The sequence below is a fragment of the Leptidea sinapis genome, chromosome 8 (assembly GCF_905404315.1).
Source record: "Leptidea sinapis chromosome 8, ilLepSina1.1, whole genome shotgun sequence".
In the NCBI taxonomy this organism is placed as follows: Eukaryota; Metazoa; Arthropoda; class Insecta; order Lepidoptera; family Pieridae; genus Leptidea; species Leptidea sinapis.
In genome coordinates, this window is record NC_066272.1 from 9,479,998 (window position 1) to 9,504,898 (window position 24,901).

General features: G+C 35.5%; 1 protein-coding gene across 16 annotated transcripts in view; it reads right to left on the minus strand.

Moving 5' to 3' along the window:
• Positions 1 to 24,901, minus strand: part of LOC126965600 (protein lap4) — a 155,256-nt gene that overhangs the window by 22,015 nt on the left and 108,340 nt on the right. For 15 of the 16 annotated variants that reach the window (XM_050809238.1, XM_050809233.1, XM_050809248.1 and 12 more), the window contains 9 exons: positions 15,770 to 15,975; positions 12,592 to 12,725; positions 11,785 to 11,869; positions 11,066 to 11,249; positions 9,243 to 9,433; positions 7,980 to 8,091; positions 7,257 to 7,534; positions 6,478 to 6,576; positions 329 to 583 (listed from right to left, as the gene is read on the minus strand). In XM_050809238.1, the coding sequence (XP_050665195.1) occupies positions 329 to 583; positions 6,478 to 6,576; positions 7,257 to 7,534; positions 7,980 to 8,091; positions 9,243 to 9,433; positions 11,066 to 11,249; positions 11,785 to 11,869; positions 12,592 to 12,725; positions 15,770 to 15,975 (1,544 nt within the window). The remainder of the gene's footprint in view (positions 1 to 328; positions 584 to 6,477; positions 6,577 to 7,256; positions 7,535 to 7,979; positions 8,092 to 9,242; positions 9,434 to 11,065; positions 11,250 to 11,784; positions 11,870 to 12,591; positions 12,726 to 15,769; positions 15,976 to 24,901) is intronic. The other variant, XM_050809240.1, reaches the window with a different exon arrangement.

The window sequence follows — 24,901 nt, forward strand, 5'->3', positions numbered from 1 at the left end:
GGAAATAAGCTCTTTTTCCACGAAGTCACTTCTGAAAAACTATAATGACAACTCTACAACAGTACTGCTGCGAACGAAAATATGACTATTCAGTTGCTATGTATGTTAAGAAATACCTTAATAATAGACTTAATAAAAAAATCATATTTGTAAGAAAAAAATTAATACGTGCAAAAAATATATTTTCATGTAGCTTAAAAATGTCATTCAATAAAGTTGTTGTGCAGTTTTCAATATTAAATACAATTATCTTACGGTAAAAGGAGTACACACGCATACAGTAATGAAATATAATATAGAACGCGGTGAGCTAATTGCGATATCTTACTTCTATGATGAGCGGCGCCTCGAGATGGTTATCGGTGATCCTGGTTACTGTCGTCTCGGTGAATGTCGACTTTGTGATGGTCTCGGTGACGCGGCCGAGGGTCGAAGGTGCTGGCGGTAACATGACCCCGGCGTTAGGCCTCTCCACGGTGATTCGGACCCCTCGCTCTGGGGGTTCGGTTGCCTCGCGGGGTCCGCCCAAGAAGTGCGCCGGTATCATCGCTTGGAATTCCTCGTTTGTGATCGGGCGAGAGGGCTGCGTTGTCAATACGTTCACATCGTGTCAGTTACCATGCAACAACAGCTCTTATCACGCCTACATAAGAGGCACAAGCCTCCTCTCATGCATTTTTATGACGATAAATAAGATCAATCGAAAGTAACAATTTTTAATTATTTAATCAGTATTCAAATTATTATTTTGGTACAGTTCGAACAATCTAATAGGGTCTTAGGGGGTACAAGTAAGGCTTATCTATATATATACAAACCCTTTCTACGAATAATGTAGGGCAAGAGGTAGTGGAATGTTTTGGCAGAGAAGAAAGATTTCGAATTGCAAGAATTAAAAATTAATAAATTAAATTAAACAATAATTTAATAATTTTTATTCTTCTTTGAAACAATGTCAAACGAGTGACAGATATATGCCAAAAGACACATTAGGTACCACACAGTTAGAGTTTTTCTCTGCTATCTATTATACTTCAAACATTATAATATGGATTATGATAATTATAATTATGATGACAGGTATGGACGCATCGGCGATCGTATCTCTTAATTTAATTTATGAAGTGTTTAAACAATCGTTTGTTATACTTATTTTTAATAAATAGATTCTTGGGTTATGTACTCCTGAGCACTCACCATAATAATATGGCCATGGTGTCAACCTTAAATTTTATTTAAATAACAATTAGATATTTTAAACGGTTACTAAAAAAAATATTAGATATAGAATATTAAAACGTAAAAAAAAAGCTAACATGAATTTGACCAAGTCGTTTAGAATAATTATTCTATTTTATATTAAGTTTGTGTATGGTTAATAGGTATCAACCTAAAGAATCTCTAGATTCCACTTTCATGTAAGTCTCGATCCAGATGTAACGAACGCCGGTGACAGAAACCTAAGAAATTAAGAGAAATTGTGTGTGTCGAGGTGAGTGAAGGAGATGGAATACCTTTCGCTGGCTTTTGTTTACTGTAGGTATTTGGAAAAGGCCTAAAATATATCATATTTCAATAAATTTTACTATAAATAAGGGGGCTTAGTGAATTGTTTTTCAGCATAATACCACTTATATCTCAAACAGCACTTTAACAATCCACTTTATATACGTTCCCATCTCGTACACTCAGGCAAATAAGGTGAGAAAGAGACGTCAGAGACAATATCCAAATAAAATCATTAAAGTTTATATAGCCCAGCTTACAGGACACCGAAAGGAGAGCCTTGAGGCTTCACAAGGTTTATAACTTATATACAACCGTATAACTTCAAGGATAGAAAAGTGTATGAACAAATTATGATCTTGTCATGTCTAAGTAAGTCATCAAGAAATGGTAAAGCCATTTCCAAAATAGCTAAAATAATTTTTAAACAAAACATAGCAATGGAATATTCATTACAGTCCTGTTACACACATCACACGTAAAATATAACTCTCTAATAAATCTGATTAACTATGTGGTCAAATTAATGATTTAATTTTAAGTCACATCCTAAATTATTAAACTATTTGCTTTTAAGTAAGTCTTTTTCTTTAACTAAAATGATTATATTTAGAGACGTTGAGTTTGAGGATAATGACTTTATTTGAAGGCACTCCATGATAAGTGTTTAGGTTAGGTCTTTGGTGGGTATTGCAACAGAATCATCAGCACAATCTTCAATCACTGAGACTAATAATTTAGGCTTTTTTCTATTCAGCAGCGTGCTTATGCGTAGGAAACCTGAGCTGAAATAAGCAAGTTCTTGGACAGACTTAGTTCATCCTGCAAATAAATTCGTTATCTAACACTGTCTCTTATCTACTGTGAAGTAATTCCGCAAATAAGCATCTTTGTGCTGCAGAAGAGGGCTGTTGGTCAAATACGGGCCCCCCATCTGGTAAATCCGTGGAATCTCTCTCAATACTCATATTGTCATCTACAAACAATATGGTGCACCTCTGCACAATAGCTCGCTCGCTCACACACACACACACACACACTTACGCCTTGTTCCGGTGAGGGTATGTAGAGAATGCCACTTGCTTCTATCATTCATTACTCTTATCATACATTCTCAAAACGTCTTCAATTTGGTCGAAGGAATTTCTAGGAGGTCTCCCGCGACTGACTTGCCCGCATCTTTGATAAGTCATTATTTCTTCACTCATTCGCTCCACGTGTCCAAACCATTTCAGCATCCTTTCCTATTCCTTGTCACAACATCCTCTTTCTTACCGCACTTAGAATTCTATCAATCAGTCTCACCTGCGTTATTTCTGCTTCTTCTGCCATACCCACCTCTCACTTCCGTATATTAACGTGGCGACAAGCACTCCATTATGAACCGCCATTCGCACCTCCTTTGGTACAGTCTGACCGTTCATAAAGGTTCATAAAACGCTCCATTCACACAGTTTCCCGCATTATCCTTTCAATATCTCCAATTACACAATAGCACAGCAACTAATCGGTTTTACATCAACTAGTTCCTTGCCATTGGTGTTTATAAATGGCCAACTCGCTCACCTGATGTGAAATCGATGGATTTTTAATATGGGGACACGGAAGAACGGAGTTTATAAAATATAGGAACAACACCATGCAAGAGGTAAAAGACGCAGTCCTGTAGCATTTAAACAACATACCAACCACCAAACAAATACGTCTAAAGCTTTTAAAGGTGTTATTAGACGTGTTCCGAATTCGTAATTGCATTCAGATAGCGGGAGGTCATTTAGTTTTTAAATTTAATTTTCACTTTTTTTTTTCGATTCTTTTAAACTCGGCTCATGCTCTTGAGCATAAGAAGAGGTCTTATTAAATATCAAAACTTCAAATAAAATTCAATATTTTGTTTCAACTGTGATTCATTTAATTTTCATCTTTTTTTTTTGGATTTTTTTAAACTCTGAAGAGCATGGAGGTCTTATTGAATATGAAAAGTGCAAATAAAATTCAATATTTCGATTGGAGTGTGACTAATTTAATTTTCAATATTTCGATCCGACTGTGATTCATTTAATTTCCTCTTGTACTTGAGGTCTTCGTTAACCAATAAGTAGCTTCGCAATTAACAATTAATTAAATTAATCCTCGGTATTAACTGGCCCATCAAAATTTCCAAAGATGATCTTTGTGAACGCTGTCATCATGTTACGATAGAATCACATTCCGAAGGGATTCCCACCATATACCTTGCTCGAAGTAAATCCATCGAACAGCATTATATTAAAAATATTGCTTAGTATATAAAATTAATTGTAGTGGGGCCATGTGTTGCCTTTGGTAAGGCAGTACACGGGTGACCGTTGATCGGGGCCGGTCCTAGTTACCATTAACCATTACAGGACCGGCCCGAGTAACCATATTAACCATTATCATTTATTACCAATGCATAGTAGATATGCAGTACGCGAGTAACCATTGATCGGACCGGTCCTAGTTACCATTAACCATTTATCTATAACCATTACAGGACTGGTCCGAGTAAAAATTTTAACCAATAATTAATAGTAGAAATCCGCGTACTCACAAATAGAACCATTAATTATAGTTATTTACCAAGTGTATTAATTTAGTATCTTAAGTAAATAAATACTTTTACCGTAAAACCAATATAGATATCTACCCCTTAGTGCACCCCTTTTAATACCTACTGAAACGAGACTAGGCATAAGACTGGGAACTGCAAGGACAACGAAATCTGCGACGAACCGTCATTGAGGAAGCGAAAGCCATTGGATATATATAGTTTGGAAATCAAGGGAGATGTTTAGGATTGATCAGGATTGAAATGCTATGGAAATACCCTTTCAAATTCAAATATTTTTATTCAAAATAGGATGTGACATCACTTATTCAAAGTCAAAAACTACCACCCATTCTAAAATGAATGCCTCAGACCTGAGAAGAATGGGCGCAACAAACCCAGCGGGTTTTTTTTTCATCGAATAAATATGTTTACAAAGTAATATTGTACAATTAAACTTATTGTTTAATAGCCTGAGGGCGGTCACTCCATTCCCAATCTGTATTATCTGCCTATGAACATACATTACATTATCAAGAATATATTGAGAAGCAACAGTCAAGATGTTAATTTCTTTGAATTTTGTTCTCAATGATCCCTTAGGATCTAGGTTATAAATAGCGCGAATAGCCCTCTTCTGCAGCACAAATATTGTATTAATATCGGCAGCGTTGCCCCATAGCAATATACATATGGGGGGGGGTTACAGGAACTGACGTCAAGTAAATCAGTGACGGTTATTTTTGTGGCCGTCTATTTAATGTTCAATCTCAGTATAATGATTGGAAACCGCCGTCGGCTTTAGCGATAGGATAAGCTAGTTCGGACATTTGTTGTGTGCGCCTCGCATAAAGTAATAACCCACTTTTGTTTGAATGTTAAATTATTCAGCCTTACTTATACCCTCACTTGACTTATAACATAAAAGTGAAAATAAAACAACACAAATAAAATTTGAAAACAAAATTTATGAAAGACGCGGGAATCGAACCCGCGACCTCCCGCGTTCCGTGCGAGCGCTCTTCCACTGAGCTAACCGTTCGAGTGACGATACGAGCATAAATCTTGATATCTTGTTCAACTCTCAGGTTGTGACTTCATCTACAGGAACTACTTTACAGTTGATAATCTGCTCAACCCCAATATTTGCATATTTGGAAATTGACTTGACATGAATTGATTCACTCTTTCAAATGTAAACAATTTGTTTTTTACATTCATGTTTTCAAAACTAATTTGTTTAATTAATCCCGTGAGGGTTATCACTTTAAAAAAAAATATGTTTTCAAATTTAACTTGTACACTCCCAGAAGTAATTAAAAAAATTGTCTTGAAATTATCACTTTTTATTACTTTTTCATATTTATTCAACAGTGTACTTGTACGACTAAGATCCAATTTATTACTTTATAATTCTCATACCAAATATATAATTTCTGCATTCCATGCATTCATTCATTCAAAAAAATCTACATAAAAGAACAAAATAGTGCATTTTTAATTTTTTACTTTACCGTGTAATATAACACTAACAGTTATCGTTTATTCCACAATGAACAAATGAGAGATGATTAATGAACGTTATTTCGTCAAAACATTCGAGATTGTCATACGCAAGCGAACATACAGAGCGTAATAGCGTATATAAATAGATGAGAAACGTGTCGATAGCCAACGACAGACCTCCGTTAGATATAGCACAGCTTACAATCACGAAATATGAGCTCTTTACTTCGTGACGCACCAGTGCTGACATCTACAGAAATCGTCGCGGTACCGGCTACGTGTGTGTTACAATGTATATTACATAGTGTAATGCCGCGTACAGACTAAGCGAGGCTGTGAATGTGCGTGAATTTACACTGACCTGTATAAATACCACTGGACAGGCCGTTCCATATGTTTGACAGCAAATTTTTTGTGCCTATTTGAAGCGCCACTCGCGAGCGTCTAGAGAACTAATTTCGACGTATAATACAAATGGCTGCGAAGGACCGTACAATACTCTGAAGTATTTTTGCGTTTTGAATTAATTTCGTTCGTTTTACGTGTTATTTATACATACTTCAAGAATCAACGTAATAAAGTACACAATTTCTTTTGTAAGGAAGTTGTCATCACTAGTTTAAGTACCGCAGACTCTCGCTACATGGCCAACAGCGCCAAAATGGCGAATATCAAGCAGGCACAAGAGCACTTTGACAGCCGCCAGTCCAGTGGTATATAGTTTAGAGTTCAGTGGTGAATATATTATAAATACGCGGTAAAATACAAAGAGTAACTGTAACTATAATATATTTATAAATATAAACAGTTTAGTCTTTGTATTTTAGCCACGCATTGGTAAGAACACTAGTTGTAGCGGGAACCTTCACCGAGACAATAGCGGGATGCGGTCTTACCTGTATATCGTCGAATACGTCGTCGCTAGAACCGTGCAATTTATTCGCCCCCGGGGTTATTGGCGTGCTCGTACTGTTAGTTGCCGGTTTGATTCCCGCCTGCAGTCAACAATTTTAGTTTAGTCGGCGAAGCGGGGCTTCTACGGCAACTAATAATTTACAGTAACTACAATGTACAGATAACTAATAACTAAAACTACTCCGTGGGGTGTGTGTGAATACTGTGTATTTTATATTTACACGGTAACAGCTTGAAATAAAACATATTTCGAAGTGTATAATATAAAATAATATATTTGTAAATTAAACTTAAATTCATTTGCCATAAATTTAAATTCCACCATTAATTTCTGGATAGCGCCAAAAATATACCTAAACTCTACACCAAAGCTTCAGTTGTGACATTTGTATTAGATAGCATCACTATTAGAGAAATATAATATGCAAAAATCAAATCACTACACATACTCACAAAAAAAAATATTTCATTTTAAAACAATTGAAAATCAACATTTATTATTATGAAAATTTATATTTTCTTTATTTATTATTCTGCAAGCATACTACGATAGATATGTTATGGCAAGAGCGACTCTGATAATAATTTAAATATTATATCATAATTACACACCTAATTTAAAACGTGATTAATTCGAATATCTGATAAATTAAAATCAACAAAAATACCACTTAATGAATAATAATTCCCGGTACATCAACGATAAACTAAAACGAAGCGTAGTAAAGCCGTGTCCACACACAAGAGCCTATAAACTTACCGTTCCGTTAGTCTGACTCAGTTTCCTGGGCGCGGGCTGCGGTGCGAACTTCAACGATTGCGGTTTCGGGAGCGTATTTTGCGTTTGCGGTTGTATAAGTTGCGGTGCGATATGCGGCGTGACGCGCGGTGCGGCGTGGGTTGTGATTGGTGTCGAGTGATTGGTGATCGGTGGTGGTGCTATGTGATTGGTGATCGGTTTAGTGACGCTCAGGTTGGTGAGACTAGTTTTGTGCTCTCTCACTTCTTCCGATGTTGACTTTCTCGATAGTATCTCCGCTGTAATCAAATATTATAATTTCAAATGTATAATGAAAAAAAGGAGGACTTAACTGACTATTCAGTATTTGTTAACAAATATATTAGCTTATGTTGACGGTACTTTCATCATAAAATATTTTTATTTTGTCTGTCCGTATGTCTGATCCGTCTAATACCCGATGCGACTGATTTAATTATGAGTTTCGCTAACAGTTCAGCTTATTCTTAGTAACTTAGAAAATGAAAGACCCATTAAGTTTTATTCGAAAATAATAATAAAAAAAAACAACATAATATAATATATATTTTCAGTATTCGGGCACGTTAATGTTCTCATGAAAAAGACAGTCCATTGTAAGGTCCAGAGATATATTGGCACCGTATCTAAGCTTCAGGTAGTTAAGTATGGTATAAAAGCAAATTCAATTTATTCCACGTATAGTATATATATGTTCAGACCTACCTTGTTCTGGTGTGATAGTCCTCTGCAGCACCAGCCTCACAAACCGCTCGTGGCCCGTGAGGAGGGACACTGCCGTGTCGTGCGTGGCCTTCTCCATGTCGACGCCGTTTATCTGGAGCACAAGGAGGGATGCTATTCAATAATAACATCCGGACGACCGAGCCTTGCTTAGATTTTTAAGAATGTACAAACTTGAACAAACTAATAGGACATCTGGCTTCTAACCGGGGTCTTCTGCTTTCCAGATCACCTAATGTCCCATTAGAGCTATCATGGTTATGTATATAGTAGCGAAATTTACCATTGTATTCATATGTCATTGTAGCTGTTTCTCATTAAAACACGGATAAAAGTACATTTTTTAAATTGAAAACTAGGTAAATCGATTTATCGCCACCGAAATCCCATGTATAGGTATTAAGTTTTATGAAATCATTCAAATCTCAAAAATCAATTCCGAGATTCAGAATATATATACAAAAATTGCTCGTTTAAAAATATAAGATAATATATTGAAGTGGGTACTCTCTTGACAGCCCATGCTATGCCTTAGTGAATGATATCTATTTTTTTATAACTTTTTCCCTTCATTCATATTGGACACGAAAACACCGTTTAAGGAGTTTTGTTGTGCGTGGAAGTGAGCTCCAAGGAAGAACGCCACAAATCCCCACGCTCAGCATTATATTAAAATTATTCTTTTTAAATCATTCTGATTTAACTGTGAGTAATTAGCGAGTTTCATTGCATCGGTTAAAAAATAGTAGGTACTGTGACGTTCACCAAGATGGGTCTGTTACAAGATTCTGCTGGGAGCGTTCTTGCGCCGTTTCTTCTGTCCAAGATCTGGCGCTCCGAAGCTCTGGTGATTAGAGCGGCTAACAGAAATGTATAGAAAGCAAGTCCTTCCGATATCGACAAGTGAACCCGCGCTGCGGTATGCCATAGATCGGCGCGATTTTGGCGCGCAGCGGCCTGTGAAAGCGTATTATTTTACGATAGATAGCTTATAATCATGATGATTTAAGTGAATGTATAAGACAGCTAATGAAACAAGCTATAACTCAGTAGGCAGGTTTATTAACCACTGGGCTGCATGGGTCGTCAAATAAACCATCTTATAAGCCAAATGAGAGTCAGAACTTGGTCAGGGCGTAGTGTGCCATACGGCACTTCAGGTTTTGGTGTAGTTGAAAAATCTAGTGAAATATTTCTAATGACTTCGGAACGTTAAGAGAAAGTGAAAGGAGATGTAATACTCACGGAGACGAGTCTATCTCCGACGAGCATCTTGCCGTCCTTGGCGGCGGCCCCGTGCGGCGATATCCGCGACACGTAGAGCGCGTCGCTGTCGTGGCGGTAGGGCGGCGACCCCCCCCCGCCCGCGATACTGAACCCGAGCCCCGCGCCGTCGCGGATCAGGGTGGTGTGCACCAGCACCTTCTGTTGGTAGGCTGGCCGCAGGTCCGGCGAATTGAATCAAGTGAAATCAAAAATATTTTTATTTCATAGCTAAATCATATTACACTTGAAATATGTCAGTTTTATCATACAGCACATTCGGAAAGCAGTTTTCCTCAGAGAAGAACGAGCAAGAAAGTCTAAGGTTGCTCTTATCAAAACAGATTAGGTTTTACAAGTTCTTATTTTTCATGCAATCTACAAATCATTTCAATTACAATATGTATTTGCAAAGGACGCAACAAAAATACTCAAGCGTCATAAACAGAAAGGCTTACACGAGTAAGTAAAAAAAAGTAAATTAATAATTATAAACAAAAAAGTTATTGAGTACAGAAGATGCATCAATCCACACATACCGTAAATAAATAAAGGCATTATGTGAGCATTATATTAAATAAAATATATAATAACTTAGTTTTAAAATGGCATCTTGGTAACTCGAGTTTCAAAAGAAATCTTAAAAACTTCGATTTAAAGGTGTAATTATTAATTGTGTACCATCAATACCTCTTACAATTTGTTAAACTTTAAGACTGAATTTTCAAGATACCGCGTAAGTGGTGATTTAGCGGAAGAGAATAGCAATTTATTTCATATTAATGAGGATTTCGATCTAGCGAAGTTTGAGTTGTCGAATCTTCACTGTATAAACTCCATGAGTTGGAAGCGGGCAGTCATCAGTCCGCAAATATTACCTTTACTCTACTAACGGGGATTATAGAAAGCCAAAAAATTATCATATTATATTGCATAGATACGGAACCGATAAGTGATGAGAATTTATAAAATTTCCCATTAAATTCAAATCTTGGCAAGATAAGAAAAAATAAAACAACATACACACAGTACAGTTTTAACACATAAAAGACAACTTCTGCCTATTTTGACACATCAAGTAATTTACGCTGCATACAGGTTTAACTTAAAATAATTTCTTAGGAACTAATAAGAGAGTGAAAGAGCTACTTCAAATTACAATTAACAATTACAAAATCAAAAACATATATTTTTTAACAATTTAACCACTTTACAAATACTTCCAAATGCTATAATGCTGCATATTTATCTAGAATTTCTGAGGAAATAAATTAGTTGAGATTCCTTATATAAATAAAAATATATTATTATTATAAAGATTCCTTAATCCGAGCAGATTCTGGACTACTCTTGTAACTTTAGTACAAAATCCATTGAATGTTAATATCAGTTTTAAAGCATTAATCAATTCATTTGTAATACTGTATCCAGCTATACTTGATCAAACAATTTTGAACCAAATGATTAGCCATTATTAATTAATATTAATAATTAATTACCACTGGGAAGCTCCTTTGACAGGATGCCGGCTAGATTATGGGTACCACAACGGCGCCTATTATTGCCGTGAAGCAGTAACGTGTAAGCATTACTGTGTTCCGGTCTGACTGGCGCCGTAGCTAGTTAAATTAATGGGCAAATGAGATTTAACATCTTATGTCTCAAGGTGACGAACGCAGTTGTAGTGCCGCTCAGAATTTTTAGAGTTTTTCAAGAATCCTGAGCGGCAGTGCATTGTAATGGGCAGGGCGTATCAATTACCATTCAGTCTCGACAAAAAATAATGACTAGTCTAGTCTAGTCACCTGGCGGTACGTAGGGCTTCGTGAGTGGCGGGTCAGCATGAGGTCTCCGGGGGCCCGTGGGGGACGGAGCCTGCTTCACGGGCACGAGGCTGATGACGGGCTCCTTCTGTTCCGGCTCCAACTCTTGCGCGTACTGGTTGCTGATGATTAACGGTTTCAGTGTTACGCCACGACCGGTCGGGATCTGTGAAAATATAAACGACTTAGTAAAATTAATAGCAAATTTAATTTTATAACAGTTTTGTGTTAATACACAAATAAAATTTGAAAAACTAAAAATTTTTTTAACGATGCGGGATTCGAACCCACGACTCGACGGCGTTCCGTGCCGTGTTCAAGTCAATTTCCTAATATGAAAATATTGGGGTTGAGCAGGTTATCAACTGTAAAGTAGATCCTGTAGATGAAGCCACAACCTGAGAGTTGAACAAAGCAAACAGAATTTTATAACGAGGCGGTACTCGAACGGTTAGCTCAGTCGGTTAGAGCACCGGCACGGAACGCCGGAGGTCGTGGGTTCGAATCCCGCATCGTTCATAAAATTTTGTTTTTCAAATTTTATTTGTGTATTAATCCTAGAAGTTATCACTTTAAAAACATAACATACTGTTTAGTTTTGTATTGCATTCGTTTATATATCTACATAACGTTTGCCACACTATTTTAGAACCTTGAATAGCATTGCATAAAATTGAATCTAAAACAAAATAGTTGTTCACCTGTCCATTGTCCAGGGTGGAGATCGTATCAGTAGTGCTGGACACAGAGTGATGACTCGCTCCGCTTGGCGCTCTACTGTGTGTCCTAAAAATCATAGTTCTTATTTAATATTGTATTTATAATGTTTTTCAGGCAAGACAATAATTTTAGCGAGTTAATAAGCATAGTAATTTAATGCTATGATCTTGCTGAGGCTTCGATCTTTGGGAGATAGAAGAATGCGACGTAGGAACGACCTGCGAGGACTGCGGGTGGCTGCGAGCGGAAAGGAGCTTCCATCGCCATGAGTAACTTAGAAGATATTTTTCTGATATTCTTTGTGAAATATAAAACTTGTTTAGATAGTAGCATAGCACACACACACACACATACAATCCCGCCTGTCTTCCAGTAGGTAGTAGTATTGAATCCCATTTGCCCCGCTCACAGCAACATGCTCTTTTATTCTTGGTAATAGGCGTGGTTCCTGCTTGGCCTCTTCCGTATATCTACTATGTCGTTAGATAATAATAGTGACACAATTTTACACAAATAATCTTGCCCCAAACTAGGCAAAGCCTGTATTATAGCTACAAGACAACTATATATTTAATACAATATACTTACATAAACATACATTATTACAAATAAACATCCATGACTCGGAAACAAACGTCCATATCCATCATATGTTTGTAACTACCGGGATTCAAATCCGGGACCTCGAGCTCAGTACGTAGGGTCACTAACTGGGCTATATGGTCGTCCATCCATCCTCTCTACACGACCAAAGCTCATCAAATAAAAAAGTAAATAGTATTTAATACCTTGTGGATGTCGGTGAGTCTCTGGTGACCACCAATGTGAGAGTGGGGCCGCTAGCCTTCAGTACTTCCACCGCGTAGTAGTGGTCGACCGATATAACCGAAGTACCGTTCACCGAAAGAACTTTATCACCAACCTGAAAACATATTAAGTAAATTGATGAAAATTTAAAAATAAAACAATTACAACTAGTAAGATATAAATTATCATAATGACCTAATTTATAATAAAAAAACGCATTGACAAAATGTATTGTACCTATATTGTATTTTAGTGATTATATTGAAGTGACTGTATTGTAGCTTGTAATGATTTGTGGAAATATCTTTTTATGTTGTTTTGACACGTTAGCGTTATAGGACTTCAATTTACGTTTATATAATTATGAACTAAATTGTTTGTATGTTTATGTGCATGATGTGTTCACCTGTAATAGCAGGAACACGTTTTATGAACTTTACGTTACAATCTTATGAATTAAAAATTTCTTATTTTTATTATTATAGTTATTTTTAAAGATATAATAATCATTGGTCTCGCAATATTTTTAATTTGGATACAATACATAATTTTATTTTGGCTTAATAGCACATTTTACTGATTTTATTTGGTGTAGGTAAATAAGGTGTGCATAATTTTCACCTCTAAGAAATCTTTAGTTGGAATCCTACCAATCGACAGAAAAACATTGGTAGTTTCACACAGTATAATATATCAACAATATACAGAATATATAGTTAACTGGGAGTTAAGATCTGAATTAACGATAATTGCATTTAGTGCACAACCTTGACGCTATACCGTTGGCGGGAGATATTGGCATGGCCGGTGTAGGAAGCATACCCTGTGCTGTCGTCTGCATAGCAATGGATTCTGCTTATTTGCAGCATATCATTGATATGCAAAAGAAACAGTTTAGGGAGTAGCACACAGCCTTGCGGGACACCGGCTTTTATGGGTTTTAAGTCGGAGTATGCATCGTCGATGATGCTCCTATCTGACAAAAAGCATTTGTATAACCTCTCGGGATAGCCAAAAGGATATTAAAAGAATATTTGAAATTACTTCAATATATATTGATATATTGCATATATATGCATAGCCTGTAATATAAATATACTATGAGAAAATCTTATAATTGCAACACAACATTATTACCACATCAAATGGCACAGCCCAAAATAACAAGTAACAGTAACCGGCAGAAAATTGCCAAATTAAAGGTAGATGACCCCAACGATGACATAAAGCTGTTTTGTTTCAAACTTCATGCTAAGCAAGATATTATATCATTAAATTGAAAGATAAAAAAGTGTTCCCTCCAAATATTTAATTCGTGACTCTCACTCACGTTTCTTGTTCATATCCAAAAGATCTCACAACTAGATTCTGAAATAAGTATACCTTGCATTGCACTTAGTTTTTCGCTGTGTTATTATGCATTATTTTATTGTTTTAAATTAAAGGCTAACAATCTTTTATGATGTAACTGATGCCAGCAAATTTTTATAATCATTATGAAAGTTGGCTGTTATTGTATTTTGTTCACGATATTGTTGTTGCTTGGAGACTTTCTTTCGCCGTTTCTTCTCTCTCAGAGCGCCATTTGTTTCCCAAGCGGTAACTGACACCAAAAATAATTCTGTAGGAATGAATTTTGAGAAACTAAACTATGTCTTTATGTTAAATAGGACAGATTCATCTATCAAAATTAAATTATGAAAGTTAGTTATTTAGAGAGTTGTTACCATAAGGATTCAATACTTATTTGTAAAAAAGAATTAGAATTATTTATATTTTCAAAAATTAAATCACAGTTTTATTATCTGTAATGTCACGTGACCATTTTGTGCGTCACTATAGCAGAAACAATATATTTTTAGCAACACACCAACGATACGGACTATGAAAGGTCATTTTTATATTTATAAAAATAAATAACTGGACATTTGACGTTTCTTTGTTTATGTTATTATGACGTCACGATCATGGCGGCTCCCTTTTTAGCGCGATTAATGATCGTTTAAATTTAAACAATTTTTTTAAGCATGAAGTGGAATTATTATGAGGAATAAAAAATACCAGTTGGCTATCGAATCATTAAAATCATTTCTTAATGTATTTTAAAAAATCGAAATTCTTACTGGTCTTTCTCTTTGATTCCTTTTGTAGTTAGGAAGGAATAAAATAAATACAGAATCACTTTATTGATCGTCCGTTTGTCTGAACCCTGGTTCTGTAGGGCGTCTAAAAGGCGTCTGTGTGCTCATTAGAGTGTATCATACCATGGTTCATGAGCTCGTTGGGATCGTGTCAAGTAATAAAATATAAAGTATGTGTTACAGGCACTGGACCGTTAGTTACGTCACCGAGCCACACGGAGCGTTAACAATTATTATCGTATCGGAAGCCGGTGATACGTTCTAATATAGGAATAGTAGACCGTGTCGCTAGCCAAAGCACGTTCATGGTATGGCACTGTGCAGTGGGCACATTCCTATAATATTAATTATTTATATCTGTCGTACCTCCGTACAGCTGTAATAAAAAAGAAGAATCGAACTCACACACAAACTTTTCCGTACTACCTACTTTAGAAATACCGTTAAATTATAAATACTACACTTGATACTTTGATAGTGTATTACTTACAGCTAATAGACAGACAAACGGACGGATAGAGGAGCAGTTCGCATGTACATAATTCGAGCCGAATATAAATTTTTGCTGTCACATTACAGTTTATACGGAACAGGCGGTGAGTGTGTCGGGTGTCCAGAACTTGTCCGCTTTTGAGACATCAATTCATTCAATTCCTATACTAATATCCCCTTACATAGATACAACTTATTCCTTGTATTAAACGTTACATAAGGAATTCATTTGCTTCTAAACAATATTTTTAAGCTTTCAGTATGATTCCAACATTGCACGTTTGCGATTACGACAAAATATGAACCGGAACCTGCCATCTACGAACGATCGCTCATGTTCTCGCCTCGTGAAATGCTCATTAAGTTATGCTACAGATTAGCTAGTTTTGTAATGCGTCACGACTCCAATGATACCACTTAACATGGGGTTCATTTCGTCACTTTATTTAGACCCTTTAGTTAGTTGCCTGCTTTGTCGAAATGGGTACCTTCGAAAACAGCTGATGTTTTTGTGATAGTTGCTTACCCTGAGTCCAGCCATGTACGCAGGTCCGTTGGGGGTCACCCGCGATATGAATATTCCTTCATCGTCCCCGACGTAGGGCGTGGAGCCTCGTCCGCCGGCGATGCTGAGTCCCAGGCCGCCGGCCGCGCGCGCGATCCTCACCTCCATGCATCGCTGCTCGCCTGGTATCCGCGCCTCACTGTCCGGACGGTCCGATACTGATTCACCTGAACAAAACAAATTAAATTAACTTCTCTTTTAAGATTATAAACAAAAAAGAATTAATTAATATTTCTAACACTGAAAAAACGAAACAGGTATATTGAAATCCTTTTAGATTTCGATTAATTCACTGCTAAAACTTCGAATAAGATTGCAAACTGAAAGAGTAAACAGTGCACAAGAAGTAAGTAGTCTTTATTTGCGCTCTTTCACAAAATTTCAATTAAATAACGCTTATTTAACAACTTAATATGTAACGTTATTGCAAATATAACATGACGACAAACTTTTCGCAAATGTATGTTCGTGTTTGCACCACAGAATTTTAGAAACGAATTTGTACATCGATACAACATACAAAAGAGTTCTCGCAAGTTTGTAATAACATATTCTATGGAACAGGGGATAGAGTATAGACATGCTTACTTGCTATATATCTATAGGCCCGACACCCTACCCGTGAAAGATTGACGTGAAAATAAATTGTTAGTTGCCTACATCTATGCACTAAGTATGACTTTTAAAAGTAAAAAAACTCATTAGACATGCAAATCGTAATGAGTTCGAGAAATTTGTTCCGTGAAGGTCATATAGCGAAGTGAAGTGTGTTATTAACACGGATATTGGAGTTGGTATTAGTACGCGTTTACAACACAAACGATCATCTCATTACCACTTTACCGTACAAATTATATGAGCAAGTAAAAATAACATCGCCATACAAGACGAGGTCGCACAAATAACAACTAATTCTTTAGTTCTCGAATCGTATGATGACATCATGTATAAATGCGTTGCTTACTTAAAACTAAAATATCCGGACGACCGAGCCTTGCTCGGATTTTTAAGAATGTACAAAACAAAAAAAAAAATAACTAAAAGGACATCTGGATTCGAACCGGGGTCTTCTGCTCTCCGGATCATTCACTGTCCCATCTGAGCTATTATAGTCTTGTATATAGTGGCGAAATTTACCATTGTATTCTCATGTTATTGTAGCTATTTCTCATTAAAACACGGATAAAACTACATATTTTTAAATTGAACCTAGCTAGATCGATTTATCGCCCCCGAAATCACCTGTATACTAAATTTTATAAAAATCGTTGGAGCCGTTTCCGAGATTCAGATTATATATATACAAGAATTGCTCGTTTAACTTCATCTTTTCAGCGCGACAAAATTTAACGGTTGTTTGTCTCGGAATTGGATAAATAGATAATTTTCTCACAGTAGATCAATATTGAACGCATGAGTAAGTCCATTAAATTATTTAAACTGTTTAATTTCCCAAGCAATGTCGTAACAGGAGTCGCGAATGATTACAAAGGCCTTGCCCGTAGGCGGTTATAAGTCCGCCAGCAATTATAGTTCCCTCGATAATTCGATGCTAACTAATGCACACAAGAGTACCACATATGTGTTCTATTACGTTGTACACATACTTCATTAGGCAAGGCCGTTTATGTTGTTCTTCACAAGTAAACATTATTAAGTCTATGTTTTCTTCAGAATTTTACACAATATTGGATGGATTTTGTTTTGAAATTAATTTGTGTAATTAATCCCAGATGTGAGCGTTAATTACTTTAAAATAATAACAAATTGTTTAGATTTAAAAGAGCGACATCTCAATTCAACTTTATAATATGCAAATATAGGCGTTTAGCAGGTTATCAACTGTAAAGTAGATCCTGTAGATGACGCCACAACCCGAGAGTTGAACAAAGACATGAACTTTACGTCACTCGAACAATTGGCTCAGTGGAAGAGCGCTCGCAAGGAACGCTAGAGATCGCTGTTTCGAGTCCCGCATCGTTCATAAATGTTGTTTTTAAATTAATTTGTGTATTTATCCCACTGCACACTTTTTTAAACCACAAAAGTATAAAATACACGTGTAAATCAAAGAAATTACAATATTAGATGAATATTATCTAATCGTACATCAATCAGTCACGATTTCAAACCTTACCACGCTAGACATGAGGTTGATTTATGCACACTCTCGGTTACGAAATCCAAGATGGTGCGATCCCATAATGATACAGATAATTTCTCTTTCCCGACATCATGAACGCAGAGAATTGAATTGAATAACAAATGAGCGTAGGACCGTTCGCACGACAATCAGTGACATCGCGAACGTCTACGAAAAGATAAATGAACGGGGCGTGGAGAAATCACGATCCAGAGAGACACTGCGTCGTGCCACGGTCCCTACAATGGCCCAATCTCGAGACACTTTCACCCTTCGACGTTCGTAATAGAATAACGTTCTATTGTATCCCAACAGTCGTGATGCTTAAGAGGATTCGTGACCGTCGTTATCGGAAGTCTTATTTCGTTGGGAAACAGTTGGAGGAATGGACGGTAATTTAGTGCCGATCGGAGAGTAATGGACAGGTGAAAGTTAATCGAATTATACCATTATCACTCATGGAACAAGGCGGGCTAATCGTTTGTGATTCAACATTAATGACTTCTAGTAGGTATAAGTAGAAATGGCGATAAAGCGTTAGATTGTATTACAATTATTGGAAACTTATTGATTTTCCTTTACAAATTATCTTAATAAGTTTCAATGAGAACAATCAGTTGTTAACAATATCATCACAGCATATTTATGAAAATTTATACTAAAATCCTCACTTTTTGATTAGAGAATAGCTGCAACACAATAATAACTCATAAAATACACAAAATTTATCAGTACAAATGTGACCAATTTTATAATAAAGACCTGCCTACGTTACCGAAAAAAAAAATAAAAAAATAATAAAGAAACGATTTGCATTAATTTAATGTTTAACTAAATTTCATTATACTGTAATTACTATTGTGTCCACTTATTAATTTTTTATTTTTTTTTTACTGTATTTGGTGAATGATGTGTACGATTTTAATTGGATCTCAGGATCATAAAAATATGCTGTACTTGTTATTAGATGATAGTTTTATCTTGTTATCTGTTATTGTACCTACTTGTAAATAAATAAATAAATAAATTAAATAATTTCAAAACTCAACTGCGTCTCGTCTAACGGCCGTTTTCAACAACCTATCTATCCTTAGTTTAGCTTACTAGAGGTAAGACAAATCTATCTTTTTACGCTTACGTACATTTCAATAACCGATCGACAAAAAGCATGGGACTATAACTATAGTGGACATAACTATGGATAGATAAGATCTTGACATTAAACGGTGACAGCAAAGTATCCGTAACTAGAGATACGTTATTGAAAACGGCCGTAAGTCATCAGACAGCCTGGGCTACATTATAATTAATTTTCTTCAACATCAATTATGTTAGCGCAAAAAAAAAATTGAAGTTTCTTCCGCACTTTTCTCCCTCATAGCGCCATGTACTACCGAAACGGTAGTAGTGATTCAATTAATATTATGAAGAATTCCAAGATAATCATGAGAAAATAAATAACTATAAGAATTTTAATCAATTTAATGAATACGCGTCGAATTGAGAACCTCAATTTTATGGTCGACTAAAAAGTGTATCGGATAGTTGAAGACAAATAACAGGGCTATTAATTTAATGACAGTGGCTGTATCTAATGGACAAGCGATCCCAGCTATGATAGACTACCGTTTTATGTGACCACGAGAAAAAGACAACACAGCACGGCAAAAGTGCTCCGGTATCTTAGAGTTTTAACCAAAAGGAGACGCCATTCGTGACAATATCTGGTCTACTATGTGGTTCACAAAAGATTAAAAATACTTTCGCACGAATATCCCTCGGCGGTACTATTGACGTACATTAAATTATAGTTAATAATCTTTACTTCTTTTTAAAATGGCTTTTGTGGAAGGGCCACCACAACTAGTTACCCAAGCCACCAAGTATAGCGTAGGTATTTGTACGGTGACGACAAATTTTCAAATTTTTAACAGTAATTCTCGGTGTTTTTATACGATAACATACAACAGAAACCAATCAAAAAAGATAACTAAAAATTATTAAAAAAAATTTTGGTTAATAAAATTGAGTTCTTTTGCACGCCTCGAACGCGAAGCGGCCAGGTTGTGCTTTAAAACCGACCTGTCAAGGCCAAACGATTTCCACTCTTTAAACGGCATATTTTTTTTCTATTACTCTTACACATTATAAAAGCACATCAATATAAGGCTAAGACACTCATGAATAATCCTGATACTTTTTTTAAGTTGTCGAATACGTATTAATATAAAAAAAGGTTCATTAAATTCAAAAAAGAGTTAAGCAGAGAAGGTTCCTTGCGAAAATCACTACTGTAGGCCTTCTCGTTTTTTTTAAGTCGCAGGTGATTCGATTTTATTCGAAATTTAACTTTTAAAAAAATATAGCATGAGCATTCGAGGCGTGCACTTTTGGATTTTCCAATTTTTTTTTAAATTACAGGCGATTTCAGTTTCTCCTTTTCGGCTAGTGCCATTACGTACACGTCATATACCTACTTTTTACACAATAAGCAATATATTTCACCATTTATATACAAAACATGGTAAACATCGTCTACTTTCGCATTCGTTAAATTTTATTTACCACCTAAACAATGGTGATAATTATTTTCAATGAAATTACGGCTCTGTTTCTCACAAATATCCGACACACTTTACGCGTTACGCATTTTTTCACATAAAAACTCATAATATAGTCTAAAATTCGAGTCTATCGCGAGTCGGCCTCGCGCTCGCAAGGTTCAATACTCTACGTACATGGTATCTTTATTTTGAATGAAACGTTTTTGAAATGAAAACTTCTTTAGGCGCTATTATTATTAAAGTGGCCGTTATCAACCTTACGGCATTCTAACATCTGATAGTGTTCTTCAAGTTAAATGACACAATAATAGATAATAATAGTTTATATTAGCAGGTATATTACATATATCAGAATTACTAAACACGTGCCTTATCTTAAAATTGATTAAGTGTAGAATAAGGCAAAGAATTCATCCGAAACTTACAACCTTTTAAGTACATTGTCTTTTCTTATGTTAAGTATATATTAGATATATACACTAATATATAATAGAGGTAATCCTAATATGATTTATACGTCTAGATATAGCCTTTTGCTTCTAGACTACCGATGAAACAGCGCAGGGTTTTTTATTTTAGTGTGCGTGACAAGCTTCGCGAGTGTAAGAACTTGCCTTTGCATTGCTCAAAATAGATGTTAACTATAAACCTCAATTATTTTTCGACGTTTCCATAGCTGTCACAGTCTATTTAGACGTATAAATTTTCTAAGATCTTTGTTTTTTTTTGTATCTATCACTAGTTAGCTACATCTTCTACAACAGGCAAAGGCATCAAAGCGCCGATGGCACAATAGGTAGAACTGTTGATTCTCATCACGGAGCCACCGGTTTGATCCTCGGCCGCCGCGTTCTCGAATTAATAATTGTGTACGACTCTCTCTCTCTATAAGGTTGGCAGCGTTCTTCTCATTCCTTTGGTGTCACATGAGAGTTCCCTTGTTTGTCCTTCAAAAGATATGTTCTTCTATAACTCTTCAAGCTATTTTGATTTTAATAGAAAAAAATACTAAATAGCTACTTTCTCCGCAGCCCAAGCATTACATGATTGATATCATACAAAAACACATTCCTTTTTAATAAAGACTGATTCATAATAATAATTTTCCTATTTTCACTTGTTAGTGAGGGTCTACAAAGCTAGAGGTCCCGGGTTCGAATCCCGGTAGGTGCAATTATTTATATGATGAATAGGGATGTTTGTTTCCGAGTCATGGATGTTTATATGTATTTATGTATATTTAAGTAAGTATATTGCATTAAATATATCGTTGTCCTGTACCCATAATACAGGCTATGCCTAGTTTGGGGCAAGATAATTTATATAAAAGTGTGACAATATTATTATTGTAAAGCCACTATAATACTAATAAATAAACATATTAATATTTTTATCCATCAAATTTAAAGCAGACGACATCGGGGCCCGCTACTAGTATGATATAATTAGATTAGAAAGGGTGGCTGGACTCAAAGGAGTCTAATGCCTACTTTTACTCAGAACGTTACATTTCCGGGAAGTACATCTGTCAATATCAATTTCAGAGGCCGTATAACTTACTTGACAGCTCTAATTTCAATAAACCGTTTAAATATCTTATATTAAATACAGTACGTACGGATATTACATAACTCTTATGGTCCACCTTCTATCAGCCATTCTCACTACATGTCTATAACATACGACCGCTTAAACATGACCATGAATTACGGGCTCAGTTTGTTTACTCAAACTTAAAAAGGTACAAGGCAACATTTCTGTATAACGAAGTACTTTTAATTCACGGCACAGATGACATCATAACAGATATTTCACAACTCTCAAATACACTATAATAACATCATGGCTTCACGTTCGCACGTCGGGACAGCGAGTGTTATAAAATACTCGTAAATATTACGAGCTTGCCATTCATCGAGTGCGCCAGACCATTCCATGTAATCTAGTTCCATAACTTTGGAGATTTACTTTTACGCGTGAATTGTAAATAGCACAAAACACCAATAAATTACGGATGCCATTAAGACCAGGAATTAATCGAATCTTTAGTTAATTTCCGCTGATATTTTTAATCAATTAAATGAAATACGATTGGAAATAGTAATATCTACAAATTGTTTTGCTCTCACTTATATACATATAACTGCTAACTCTGATGATAGACAGACATGGAAAGGCAATTTTATAATCATAACAGACCATGGTCTCCAGCTGTTGCCGTGTTTGATATAACCTGTTAAGCAGCAGGAATGTTTAAAGATAAACAGCTAGGTTTTTTATTACTTGTACCGCCTTGCTTTCCATGTTTTTTGCACCTCTACTTTTTTAGTCGAGCACGCTGGCCCAGTGCGATTTGACACACAAGAAGTTTTTTTATCATCACCATGACAGCATCCAATGTACGTGACTCAAATCAAATCAAAATCACTCTACTCATATAGGTCACGGAAATGACACCTATGAATGTCAAAAAAATACTTTTATTATTAAATTTACCGCTACTTCGTCAAGGGTTGAGAGCTTTAATGAGAAGAAGTGGCAAAAAAATCATTGGCACAAATTTAGATAAATTACACGTGTTGTCAGCTTGTGTGTCTCTCCAATAGGTGATGACTGCAGATGGCCACACCAATAATTCGGTTTAAATATAATTTATTCTCATTACAATCTGTCACTCACATGAGAACAATATTTATAAATAACTAGCTGACCCAGCAAACGTAGTATTGCCATCATAGTTAACAACTGAAGTTAATCTACCAACTATAGGTAGCTAAAATTAAATTTGTTTTTTAACTCCTGAGAAATTTAGACAGATACAAAGATTCTAATTAGTTATTCATTTTAAACTAATCTTTCAATTTGATTTCTGAATGACGGGGGTGTCCCCCGGAAAAACATAATTTGTGTGTGTTTTTTTTTCAATCCGAACATTTACATTTTTATTCACCTTTTAAAACTTCTCTGGACTTCCACAAATAATTCAAGACCAAAATTAGCCAAATCGGTCCAGCCGTTCTCGAGTTTTAGCGAGACTTACGAACAGCAATTAATTTCTATATATATAGATAATCTATGAATCGTCCTTATGATAAACATTGGTATAAAACTAAATATAAATGTGTACACAAGAAAAAGGAAGTATCACCTGCAATACATTTCGCTAAACGAAGCTTGAATAAATTAAAAGTGCCTGCATCTTTGATATCCGAAGACAGTCCATTGTACAGTTTAGCACCTTCATATGTAATTGTTTTCAGTCCATAATTGGTCCTTGGCTTTGGTAGTATGAAGTGATCATTAATCAAACATTTTATTTACATTAGGTACATTATTATATCAACGATCTCCTCACCTGCTTGTTGAGAATGTCACTTGTACCACCTGCGAGGTGTGACCTCATGTGAACATTGAAAACAATACCTAAATAATTGAGTTAGTTTTCAACACACGTTCATTGTGCTGCACACTCAAGGTTCTTTTACTACATTTTAGTGCTAACCTTCTACATTCTATGTATTATATTTCACACAATATTATATCGTCGAAAATGTCATTCATATTTAAATGGTGCACTATCGTGAGACTAAATAAATCATTTACGGAATATATATTATATAGAAATATTATATTATATGGTATTATTGTTTGTTTGAAATTTGGAGTTATCTAGATGATAAAAATATAATAAAGTATTCTTGGTACGCTTCCACGTAATGATAGTTTTAATTTTAAAAACGAGCGTACGGGTCACCTGGTGTTAAGTGATCACCGCCGCCCACATTCTCTTGCAACACCAGAGGAATCACAAGAGCGTTGCCGGCCTTAGTCATAGTATTAATTATAAAGTTATATGATTTGTTTTGTTTGAATAATAAATTAACTTATTATTAAGTATCCTGAACAAACAAAATACCTTTCACATGTATAAGGGACGTGTCCCTTTTGTGAATTAGCAACATAATATTATAATTGTTCTGGTGACAGGAGTTACCACCTACCACCGAGTGAATATGGGTTCAAAAGTTATTATCATCATTAAAGCGAATTTACTTAAATAAACTCATTTATTGGGTTACTTCTTAACAGCAACCGTAACGTAGGTTAATATCTCCCTACAGCCTATATCATATATCTATTAAATATTGACAAGTTTTTTGATATATTACTTCACTAATACTTATATCTAGTATATTTGAATACAGGTGTGGAAAGTGCATCGAAATAGGTTTTTTTTTTTTATATTTGCAAAAAAATATACGCGTCACAACGACTATTAGAACTCAGTTGTTTAAATTTCAATCATAAAAAAGCAAGAATATAATTTAACCATAGAGGAGTAAGTTTATTTTTTAAACGACATAGACACATAATATTGTATTGTAT